Raw genomic sequence first — 12,943 nt, 5'->3', positions numbered from 1 at the left:
CGCCAGCTAATTGCTCAGGAAATCCGCGTTACCCATTGTCAGGCTGTCCCTTAAGCTGCTAATTCTGAACTGGGAGCTGCCGTGGGCCGGGCGATGCTCTGGAAGGGAATACAGCCCCGCGAGAGGGACCCAGCAGAGACCCCGGCACTGGGCGGGCTCAGGCACTAATAATACATCCCTACCCAATGGAAAGCGTTTCCTATCGAGACCCCCAAGAGTTCCCCCTGCCCACAGACCCTGCCCAGACATTGGGCCCATTCTTGTGGCCCGTTTCCCAAGATACGATGGCCGCAGCGTTCAGCAGTTTTGTTTCCTCTCCGAACAAAGGAAAGCAGACAACTGCCACCGGCGTTAGATTTTAAGGATGAATGGGTAAACTTTGAGAAAGTCGAGCACGCAGATCTTCCGCCTGGGACTAAGCGGGTTTGTGTTCCACGCACACAAAAAGGATAAATGTGGGCTGTCAGGGAGGAATCGGGCTGAAATCTTGCCGAGCCGTGGGCATGATCTCAGCCCCGGCTGCTCTGCCGCGGTAAGTTTCTATTTCCTCGCTTTCTAACTCAGCAGAAAAACGTCCAGATTTAATGTCAGCTCTGTAAAAAAGGGACTGTAGTGCTTTCTGAAATCTGAAGGCTCAGATAAATCTGTGGGATAAAACTAGCCAGGGATGGGCTGGAGTTGTATGTTTCAATGGAGATTAGCAATGTTTTTTCTATACAGGCAGATCTCATTCCTCTTACTTGAGCTGTGCTATGGTGGGGATGGGAGAGGCAAATGGTTCTGTTTAAAGTGAGAAAAATGATCTCCAAGTTTTTGGAAAGTAATTACTATATGAGCAACTCCTCCAAACTGTTGCAGTGGAAATCGTTATAATTCACATTGTAATTCTCATTGTGTCATGGCAGATATCATTATAATTCACATTGTAATTCTTATTGTGTCATGGCAGATGACAAGTTAAGGACTTTTCTATCCCTGTTGTTTGGTTCAGATTTGTGAAAAATAGCCCTTGGTTAGGGCTTTTCTTTTTTATACTTTAAGTCAGTATCGTAAAGACACTTTAATATAAGCTTAAGAAAGGGTTGTATATAAATGTGGCATAAACTTAGACTTTCAGCTTACAATGATACATGCTTTCAGCCCCATGTAATGCGAGATCTGGTTCCTACAAACTATATTAATAATTAGGAAATAAGTTATATATTTTATACTGCAAAACTTAAAAATTTTATTTATCACTTTGCCTTTCATTTATGGCTAAAATCTACTCCTTTTAAGCTTGGTGTAAAAAATTCCATGAGAAAAATTCAAATACAGCTTTAAGCAGATAGGAAACCTGGTGTCAGAAGTAAAATGAATGACGAACAACACAATCTAAAGATGCAGCTGTTTGGAAGAAATAGGATTTAACACAATATAAGCCCACTGCAGAAGAATTTGCGAGAAAAGTTTTGGTTTTTTTAATGACACTCCTTAATCTTTGTTTCAGAGAAGACAATTGTGTGGTTTTATATTGCTCCCCCATACGAACAGAACAGTAAAACCCAGAGGATGGGAAGTGCAAAGTTCACAGGTCGGTGATAAGGGTATTTCCCCCTCATAGCACTTTTCCATCTTCTTTCCTTTACTAGCATTCTGAATGCTAAAATAAAACAGGAAGGAAACTAACCTTGGTACTGTAGGGGGTTCAAAGCCTCTGATTTTTGAAAGAGTCCTGAAAAACATGGGAGAGAGGGAGGAAGGGAGGGGGAAGCTGAGCATACATTTCACTTTAATCCTTTGAGACTAAAAATGAGACTCCTCCTTAACTGGGGTTAGGTCAATTGATAAAAATCAGTGTCTTTCAAATTCTAGAGTTGAGAGCTCAGCTCATACTCAGAACTAATGCCTGAACACAACTATCCATTCACTTTCATTCAGAGTATTGTAATGAGACAAAAAAAATATGCGTAAACCTGGCAGTTTTCTGAGAAACAGCAATGGAAGCAGTGACTGTGTCTGAGCTGCAGCTTGTGCCAGAGAGAGGATGCACTCCCAGCTGTAAGATGGTTGCCCTCCTCCAGCCTGTGACCTTGTGGCTGGAGCACAAGAGCAGGGATTAAGGCAATTTTACCTAAACCTTGGGCCAGATCCTGGGGAAAGGGTGCACTGTAGGAGAGTATGTTACTTCTAGAACCAAGGTTGAGAGAAGATTGCTCCCTAGGGAGACCAGTACGTGGCAAAACAGTGTGAGACTCAGTTACCAAGTTACCATAGTACTGCCTTGTCACTTACAGCGTGGCTACTTGCAGCCCTATGTGTTTATGCCAATATTTGGGATGCATCTGTGCAGGCTGCAGCTAACTCTGACTAACGCATATTTGAGTATGGGGGCTCTCTGTACCAATAGCTGAGTGTTGCTGGCCAGGTGTACACGGATGACACGGTGGTCCCAGCCTGATGGCTCACACAGTACTCCAGGATCACAAGTGAGACACCAGTGAGCCATCCCGTCTGCCGGCTGGGCTGAGTTAGGAGGGCTCTTGGAGCACACATCCAGCCTCAATAGGTCTTTCCAGGTCAAGCGTGCGTGCAGAGACGCACTCTGCTCCTTCACACGTTGCTCCTCCTCCGTAAATAAGGATCCGATTTAGTCTCAGGGAAGGGGAGCCACCACGTTTCACAAAAGGCAAATTCTCTCCTTGAAAAGAGGAGCTCTTTATTCGTGAGAACAGACAGTGGCTCCGCGAGACTTCCTCTAATGCACCATCTTCTCAGCTCAGTCCCATAAGAGGGGGAAAGATCCACACCGCTTCAGAGCCAAACTAGCCTTAGCTGACCCCCAGCTGAAAGGAAAGTTTTCTGAATTATTTATAATGGTTTGGTTTTGTTTTGTAGAAAAAGGAAAGTCTCTTGATCTTGGCAAGTGAAATTGAGGGACATTGATCAGTCCCTAAGCCCCAAGACAAAGGTGCACTGTAGCAACAGAGCAGATTGCGTTCTCTGTACATAACATGATCTCATATTTTGAGTAGCTCTTATGCCTGCAGATAGACAGTCACAACGAAAGCTCTCATTTTCATCTAATAATATTCCCATTTTGATTTTTTGAACCTCCAGATAAGCCACTATCTTCTACCCCAGCAGGCATTTGCTTCTACATGGTAAACGGGAATTACCATATTTAGCAGTAAAAGCAGCATCCCTTATACAATGCCAAAATATCGTTCCCCCTTTTCTCATCTCATTATTAGAAATCTGATTTCTAAGAAACTTCACTACAGAAACATCACTCACCGCCTGAGATTTGTTATTTTCACCTTTGTGAAGTAATTTCTTATTTAACACATTAGTGCAAATTTACCCTCTATAGTTCTTACTGAGAAATAGCGTAGCTGTGTGCTGGGCTTCCTCACGCTTTCATTATGCACCACTGAATACTTATTTTTGAAGACCTTAATGTTTTTCCCCAGAAGGGAGGCGAGAGAGATGACATGAAAACCCCAAATTTCTTGCTGAGAAATGTGCACCAAGGAGAATAGGGAGCCCAGCAGCTCCGGGAGGGAACCACGCATCTCCAGCGCTCCCGCTGGAGCAAATGAAACTAAGGCCACTATGGACCACTGGCTGCTGTCAGAGTTCTCAAACCTTCCTCTTTCCCCCTCCCTAGAATAAAGCAATTTGTGATAACAAAGCCCTGGTTTATCAACTCCCTCCTTCAAAGTCCTCAGCACCGGAGCAGACCACGGGCTGCCTTCTGCCCCGCTGTGCTCAGCACCCCCAAGGAAACCAGTCGCACCTCCTTGCACCCAGTTTAGCTTGCAAAAGCTGAAATAGGTGTTTGCTGTGGTGCTGGCAGCTGGGTGGAAGCTTGTTGGTGCTAATGCACGCAAGGAAAAAAAAAAAAAGCCTATAATTTTTGGATAAGCAGAGGTGAAAGTTCAGCTCTCCTGCTTCAGCAAAGGTTCCTCCTGGGTGGAGGAACCAGCCCAGAGCCATGGCCCTGGGCGAGAGCAGTCAAAGGAGCTGGGGTGAAAGAAGGGCTTCATGCAGCTGCAGGCGCCTTGCAAGGAGCCGAGTAAAGGCAACAAGGAACCAAAAAGCCAAGCAATCACCAAGGAACCACTGGAAATTGTGTCAGGGAAAGCAAAGAAAGGAAGCTTTCTGGGCAGGACGCTGACTGGAAAGCGTTTTGGAACTGTAAGCAAATAAACCGAGTCCTGTTGTTGGATTCCCCGGTGGTTCAGGGATACAGGACTCTCTTATTTTTTATTTTTTTTCTTAACCGCGCTTTGTAAATAAACAGGGCTACATCAAAGACGCAGCTACCTCCACCACCAACTTCTAGTCTTGAGTGAAAACAACTTGTAAATCTTCAAGTATTGGGTCAAACAGCGTAACTCTGCTTTTCATCGGTTTTTAATTTGCATCTAAATCTTCTCTTATCGTGAATCTGGCAATTCTATTATAAAGCGATGTCCCCTTAGTGAGAGACCTGAGGGTCAAAAAAAGCAGCATTCCTACAGCCCTCCATCATCAGATTGAGGTTCCTTTGCAAGCAAAGTGTCCCTCTTACTAAAGTAATGTAACTGCTGGGAAGTTTGGGGTGAATTCCATCATTTCTGGACTGTGGACCAGACCCTCTGAAGGCAGTAGTGGATGGGGAAGGCCGAAGCACGTCAAGGGTTAAAGGGGTGATGTAAATGGAGAGAGACATTCTCAGTGAAAACAAAAAGAGAGTCATGCCCTGAGGATCAGTGTCTGAATATGGGGTAAGTCAGTTCACTATTCTCTTCAGAAGGAAACATTTTAATTAGCTCAATACAAAACAGATACAGCACAGAGAAGTCACCATGAGCAGGAAATGCTTTGTAAGTCTCAAAGGACAGTTAGGAGACAACAGCAGTGCTGACCAATTAAAAAAAGAAAAAAAAAAAAAGGCAAGAAAAAAGGAGAGCTCCTTTAGGATTAGGTCTGATAGGCTCAGGTTTCCACTTCCCAGCTCCATCTTGGAGAAGAATTACATTGGGATCCTGCTGCAATTCATTCACTGACTTCTAGGCAACAGAAAGGAGCTGTTGCACTTGGAGGGTCTGTGAGATTCCTGGAGAGGCAAAGCCATCCCAGGCAGGGAGGAAAGGAGCCGCCAGCACTCTCCCACCTAGTCCCCATGGGTCCCCAGGATCACTCTTGGTGGCTGAGCAAAGGGCAATGCCCCACTAGCTCCCATGTTTTGTTATTCTTCTATCAAAGTGGATTTGAGAAGCAGACAGTGAAACCTGAAACGATCACAAGTAAATCAGGATTTCACCTTCTCACCAGGTGCAGAAGACATTATTACACCCACAGCAAATACTGGGGAATGAAGGTAGGGATGGTATTGAAGACCCTTCCACAATAAGTGTCAAAGCCATGAATAAGCGCCTTCCTGCCTTGTCTTTTATGCTAATCATCAGAAAATGTCCCCGTTTTGCCCAGCATACCGGCTAGGCATTCACTCTGATAAAACGCAGGGAAGAATGGCTCTTTGAAGCTACAGAAAACTTTGCTGGACTTCAAAGTCACACTTCTGTCTACTTCTTTCCTCCTGTTCTCAAATACATCACTTAGGATTAGTAAATGAAAGAGATTAAAGCATTTCTACTTTCCATCGCTTCATATAGTCAATAGTGCTTTGTTTACAGGCAGCTGCTTCGTTTCCCACTGTCTAATCCTACCCTTTCTCCTGCTCCTACCACACCAGGGAAGAAACATAGATGAAGCTTACTGTGAAATTACAGGAAGCTTTGGGGAGGATGGAGAGCTCACAGCAACTCGGTCGAGCTGGTCGGTTTGAAAGCCAACCTCAAACTTGGTGCCCCTCAAGCCATTCCCTGTCCCTAGCCGTTTCCCAGCAGCAGCAGCCGGGTCCAATAATTCCCGCTGTCGCAGGTACGGCTTTCCATAAACTCTCACCCCTGGCACTGGGAAAACGGGAGCCAGCATCACCGTGCAACACAGTTACTGCCCTGTCAGCCTCAAAAAAGGGAAAAGCCAGCAACCAGATTCCTCCAAACTGGAGACTTGTTCTTACAACTGCTTTCAGTTAATGCCCTCAAAGTTCTTTGCAACCAAAAATAACTAGTGAAATATTTACTGAAAAGAGAAAGTAAGCGGAGGTCCCGCTGCAGGCACTGAGGTATTGCAGGAGTGGCAGAGCAGCGGGGAGCTCAGCGGTGAGACGGTTTTGCTGCCTTTTCCACTGCTGCTTTGCTTTCTTTGAATTCACATTTTGTGGTTTTCAAGTGAACATTCGTAAGCCTTTAGAAATGAGAGTTTGATGGTGTTATGATTCCTTAATTAGCATTACCATAGAATCGTCAGAAGTGTTTTTTTCAGGTAGAAAAAGCTTCTTGTTTTTCAAACAGTTGCAGTATATCTCACCTTACCTATAGTACTCACACCAGTCTGGAAGAACTCAAGTCCTATAGCCTTATGCAGAATTATCATCCACGCAAAGATCTTCCAAAAATACCAAACAACTCCCCCTCCACCCCAACAAAACCTTTTTTGAACCTTCTGCATAATTAAAGTGGAATGAAAGAGGGAAATAAACCCCAAGAAATTGAAGAAATGATAGTTTGTGGTTGTAAAGCCGTAACCCTAGGCTCAGCGGTGGGAGCGAGTTACACATCACACGATCGTTGTACCAACTGGGTGAGTAACAGGGAAGCGAAAACTCTCTAATGAATGTAGTTCTTGTCAAGAGAAGGCATAAAGCGCATGCTGTGCCCAAGGAAAATACTTATTTATTTCCAAGGTCAGGGTCTGAGACCATATCAAAACACAACAAGTGCTGTCATAACCTAGAGACATTTCTGGACAAACCACAGAGAACCCCCCCAAACCCAGTGTTCCCACTTTTGGATCCATCAGTTTTTGGCTTCTGTACTCGTAAAACCTTTGTGTCTCAAGATGTAGAGATAACCCGAGTACACATAGTGGTAACATAAAAAGAGATCCTTCAGATTTGAAAGGTTTTCACCTTTGGTCTGCATCAGACCTCACAAGAAATAGCTTTATAATGTTTAGTTGTTTAAATGAACACACACAGAGGATGTCCTACATACTCAGACTGATAAAGTGTATCTTACATCTCATATGAGAAAAAGCAAAGGTGAAAATGCAAAAATATCAGTCCCAAACTTCACTTTTTTTTTTTTTTACCTGTTTGATGGACTCATGGAGAATGAGACATGAATGAAGCAGAAAGAATGGGCTTAATGGAATTACAGAATCTGTTTTATTTTAAATTTTAAAGTGTGCTTTTTACCTGCAGTAATTTTCTCTACTAACAAATGGTGGGTCTGAATCAAGCTGCAAGCTGGCTGTTTTGAAGATTTCTTGGGGTGCCAGGAGGAGGAGATAAAATAATTGTAAACAGGATATTTGTACACCATAGGAAGTAATACGTAGAAGCTTTCCTTTATTTTCAGAACACATAGGACAGGGGATATCTCTACAATAACAGGCAAATTGGAGCAAACTCTGTCAGCTGCTCTGCTGAACCCCACCTCATCCTTCTGAGAATAACAGTCACACAAGTGACAGCTACAGTAGGTTTGCTTGTACCATCCCTGCTACGCGAGAGAATATTCTCAATATTACCACATTAAACAGACTGTATATTCTGTTAAGGTACCATTTCTGACAACATCTAGATACATTCCTCCCCTTGTCTCCTGCTGCCCATTTCAAATACAGGATGTAAAGCTTTGGCTTGCCTGAAAAACAGAACCATAAAGTGGTTTTCTTTATAGTTACTTAACTCAGCATTTTAAAATGTATTGCTAGGGGTTTTTTTCCTACCAAGGCAATAACAGTGGTGAACGTGGTGTACACGAAGAGCATCCTACTGCTTTAATCCTTAGTGAAAGGGAAGGAAAGTGAGTTTTACATTCAGAAGACTAAATCTGCAGAATTTAAAGCACATGGCTGAGTTTCAAAGCAACTTGTCAGCTTGTTTAAACACCGCAGTGTTAGATAGGTAAACAACACAGGCCTATATTTTAAAGACCCTTCATTAGCTAGACAATTGCTGGCAGGCAATTCCCATAGACTTATACACCAGAAAAACTGGTATTTGACCTTACGGCTGCCTAATGCAGAGCAGGGGGAAAAAAGAATCAAATGATTGAGCATCTTTTCTCCTGTGTAACAAGGATCTGGGTCAGGCTGCTGGCAACCACCACTTATGTCAGGACTAAAGGTAAGCGTTTCAAAGCCGCCTTTCAAACCTGCTGCGTCAGGCTGTGTTTTGAGGAACAGCCAAAATCCTGGACTACATGTACAGATTGAAAAGAGGGGTTTCCATCGACCTTCCAGACACATGGCTATGTAAGGTTTCAAAGGACACCCAATCCCTTCCAAACATCCCCAGTTAGGACCCAGACATGAAGCCTGGACCCAGAGAAACTGGCACACCTGGTTTTTACACAGTGCAGAAGAAAAGAACTACTTATGGAGGTTACATTTCAGTATAAACAAAAATTGGTCCAGATGGAGATAACATGCAGTCTCTTTCTTTACTGAAAGGCAGTTAAAAGCCAAGAATTTAATGCATGAGGTTGAGGGTTAAGCTAAAAGACACAGCTATTCTTGTTGGAGCTCATGTGCGCTTTTGAATCCAACTTTCTTGCTTAAGGGTGTTTCAACTTGTATGTAAGACCTTCGCTCATTTAGATTACCATGTATTCAAAGAAAGTGCACCTTTGAGATTTTACTATTACCCTTTTCATAAATTTTAATGTTTGGTATCTTTTTTTAGGGCGATTCACAATAAAGTTCATTTCGCCATGAATTTAGTAGGTGAAACAGAGATGAGTGCAAGAGCACAAAGGGGTGCAAGGAACATTTTGCTCTCCTGCACAGCCCATTCCCTCCTCTGTCCGTCTGTCCCCAAAGCCCTGTACAGCTGGCATAATGAAGTGTCTGCTTACATGTGCCCCAGAGAAAGCCCCCAGTGTGGGCTGGGTCTCCTTTGTCATTGCCACACAATCAACAGCGATCAGATAAGGGTGTATGCGCTTCTGGTTTGAACATTTGCTAACGCAGGACATCATCACAAATGCGTAACTCAAAATGCAACTAAAATGAAGGAAGAATGTACTAAATTGGGTGAAGCTGCATGTGAAAATCACAGGGAATTCTGGTAGGTGAAGGCATGCACAGCAAACCCCGCACAAAGCACCCCTGCACTGCCCCAGCCTGCAGAGAGCATGACCCCTCCCCGACAGGAGAGACCTCATAGCTCCAAGTCATCTTTTTGGATGTCAAAAGAGTCGAGTCATTTGAAAGTCATCTTTCTGAGAAGTGGGATCTAGGGATCCTCCCTTCCCGCTGTTTTGTTTTACATCCAACTACTCTGTAATGAGCAAAGGGGATGTGCTGCCTGCTCTCTGGGTCACAGCATTGGTTTTTTTTTAAACCAGCAGCTCTCCAGGCTCTCCCAGGTGAGGGCAGAACTTGCACCTTCCATCTGGCAAAGCCGTGGCTATTACCTTGGTCAGCACTTGACACTTCACCAGCAGACTCCCTGACAGCCTGCGTGCAAAAACAATTATCAGCACGAGCTTTTCCAGCAGGAAAACATATGGAAAACATTTGATTTTCAAAAATCAGATCGGTTTGCATCCCAAATTGTCTTGATTCCATGCTTTCTTCCCCAGTTTATTTGTTTATACGTTGCCATTTCAACCTTTAACACAAGCTTGTTCAGTTACATGTTTGCTGTTGAAACCATGCTGTCAGAGGATCACTTTCTGGAAAGGATCCTACTCTTCACAAGGGTTTAACCTCTCTAAATTACTCCACAGTTGTGGCTACTAAGATGATTCTTCGATTACAAGAGGATTACGAGCTATGTTTCTTATTTGGTTTGCTGTATTTTACAAGTCAAAGGTCTTTCTCTTAATTATCCATCTTTGCTCCACATTTCCAAGATGTACCGACTGCCGTGCCCACATTCCCACTCACAAACCCTTCTCACTCCAGCGAGGGAGACTTTCCAACGGCTTATTCTCACAGGCCTTAAAAACATGCTTAGATTAGCAATAAGAGAACATCAAGACAGTTCACCCAAGCACCGATTTCCAACAAACAGCGTGATTACTGCAGCTCTGCGCTTCTCTAAGGCTTGCTGAATTGGGCCAAAATCTATGAGAGTGTAGTTTATGAGATATCCCAAATTTCAGGTTCCGAACCTTGACAAAGAGTAGATAGACATGAAGTGAAACTCTCAGTACAACTTAGAGGAGTCCTATTTGCAAAGCATTTTGCATTTGTAAGAAAAGTCCTTTTGAAAATAATACCATTTTTGCAGAAATTTTTAAGGAAGGAAAAGCGCAACATTTTCTAAAAGTGGCAGACAACTTTGGAAAGTGTTTTGGAAAACCATTTCTGAAATACAACATTTCAGTTTTTCACTTTGGAAAATGTGTGAGGATGCTCCTATTTTCAAGTAGAAAAAAAGCAAAGTAGTACTTTTATTAATATAAGGTTTGGGGTTTTTTTTAAATACTTTTGCATCAAAAAAAAGGTTGAAAACCCATAGAACTTTCATTTCTGCACAGTTAAAAGCAAACACTAAATCTTTCAACTTCTCTCTCCTCCTGTCACCAGTTCAGGTGAACATTTCAGACTGTTTGATTCTATACCTGGGCAATATCATGGGTTCGTGATTTAATTTCTTTCCAAACGAACTGGGCCAATTCCATCTCAAATTTTAAAGAAAAACTTTTCTAAGCAGAAAGTTGGAATTAGCAATCACTCGCCTTCCAATAAGAGGACTGGGGAGCAATGGAGCTCATAGTAACTGCTCCGTTCAACTTTGAAAAAGCCCAATAATAGTGGAATTTATAAGGACTACCTTGAAAACTAATTACTGGTCTTGTTTGCACATCCATTCATTTGGGAAGGAAAGAGTATGTGTTCTCTTGCACAACCACTTTAGGTGATAGGAGGTGCCAAGACTGATGGTGTCTGTTTCTCTCTCCCTTAGGATGAAAGGATTCATGATGGAGATGTGGTAGCAAGGTGTCAAGCAACCTTCCTGGAATGTGTTTCTTCAGGAAGAAAAGAGAGCACTGCCTTATTTTATGGATGTCGCTGAAGTAGACTTTGAAGTTCTTTGGAAGCACATCCCAAACTTGGCATGGGAAACCACAGCAACAATCATACCTGTTTGACAGATGATTCCTTTAAGTACAACTTGTATGGAGCAGTCTACAGCGTGGTCTTCATCCTTGGTTTGATTACTAACTGTGCCTCCCTCTTTGTTTTCTGCTTTCGGATGAAAATGCGAAGTGAAACAGCCATTTTCATGACAAACCTGGCTGTTTCAGATTTACTGTTTGTGTTCACTTTGCCTTTTAAAATTTTTTATAATTTCAACAGGCATTGGCCTTTTGGAGATAGCCTGTGCAAGATTTCTGGTACAGCATTTCTCACTAACATCTACGGGAGCATGCTGTTCCTCACCTGCATTAGCGTTGACCGTTTCCTTGCTATCGTCTATCCATTCCGATCTCGCACCATTAGGACCAGGAGAAATTCTGCCATAGTCTGTGCTGGTGTTTGGACACTGGTCCTCAGCGGTGGAATTTCAGCTTCATTGTTCTCCACAACCAACATTTCCAACACCAGCACAACCTGTTTTGAAGGTTTTTCCAAACGTATCTGGAAAACCTATCTGTCTAAGATCACTATATTTATTGAAGTGGTAGGATTCATAATTCCTTTGCTACTCAACCTTACATGCTCTTCTCTAGTTCTCAGGACTCTCCGGAAACCTGCCACCTTGTCTCAGATCGGGACAAACAAAGAGAAAGTATTGAAAATGATCATTGTGCACGTGGCCATTTTTGTCGTGTGCTTTGTGCCTTACAATTCCATACTCTTCTTGTATGCCCTGGTGCGGTCCCAAGCGATAGCAAATTGCTCCTTGGAGAGGTTTGCGAGGACAATGTACCCAATCACATTGTGCATTGCAACAATGAACTGCTGCTTTGACCCGTTCATCTATTATTTTACATCAGAATCCTTCCAGAAGTCTTTCAACATAAAAACCCAGATAAAAATGGATTCTCTTTTCAAGACTGAGACACCTCTAACAAAGACTGCACTACCAGCACCACAGGATGAAATAAGTGACCAGGCTATTACGAATGGAGGAGACCCAACATCTGAATCACATTTCTAGCAAGATGTTTACACATGGAGTTATCCCCCATTAACTTTTGATTAACACCATGTGTGAAATAGTTGTTTCAGAATATGTGGGTTGACACATGGTGTTAATGAAGGAAACTTGCTGGAGGATAACTACACAGGTAAACAAAATCTGGATATTAGGATGGTCCCATCAGATGCAACAGGCGAACATGAAATACAAAAATCCAGATGGATCTCCCTTTGGAGATTATGGATGGGTGACAACATATGCGCTAAGGAGGGAAAAGGATGGCTTCCTTAATCAGAAGATGCCAACATTTGGCATTTTTTCTCCCCAGCAGCTGACATGGGACCAGTTGGGAAATAGAAAATTTAATTTTCTTAGAGATACCTGCCAATATTTCATGCCTTCTGGAGATGCATCATCATATGTTAATTCAATAACTTCACACAATATGTATGTTTGCTTAAAAAGGCATAATAAAAGCTTTTGGCTTTTCCTTATTTCACTGCAAGAGCATACATCCTGGTTTTACTAGATACAGGCATGTTAAATTTATTGTATGAAGAGGTTGGAAGTGTAAATAATTGTTTTGAAAGAAGGCAAAAGAGTTGCTTGGTGATAGAAGAGAAAATATGAGACAAGAATAATTAATAATGCAGTTTTGAAATAAGAAGCTTCATTTTTGTCAGATTAAGCTTCTTTTAATTTATTTTAAATGCCACCTCTAGGGAGAAGTAAAGAGCACATTAC

At 42.7% G+C, this 12,943-nt stretch overlaps 1 protein-coding gene across 1 annotated transcript; it reads left to right on the top strand.

Annotated features, from left to right (window-relative positions):
• The first annotated feature begins 11,170 nt into the window (after nucleotides 1–11,170).
• LPAR4 (lysophosphatidic acid receptor 4) lies at nucleotides 11,171–12,696 on the top strand. The gene has a single exon (XM_074147655.1). The coding sequence runs from the start codon at nucleotides 11,171–11,173 to the stop codon at nucleotides 12,215–12,217; it is 1,047 nt and encodes a 348-aa protein (XP_074003756.1). The 3' UTR covers nucleotides 12,218–12,696.
• The last annotated feature ends 247 nt before the right edge of the window (nucleotides 12,697–12,943 follow it).

This window comes from Numenius arquata, chromosome 5 (assembly GCF_964106895.1).
Source record: "Numenius arquata chromosome 5, bNumArq3.hap1.1, whole genome shotgun sequence".
In the NCBI taxonomy this organism is placed as follows: Eukaryota; Metazoa; Chordata; class Aves; order Charadriiformes; family Scolopacidae; genus Numenius; species Numenius arquata.
This window is presented reverse-complemented; position numbering and strand designations above follow the sequence as displayed.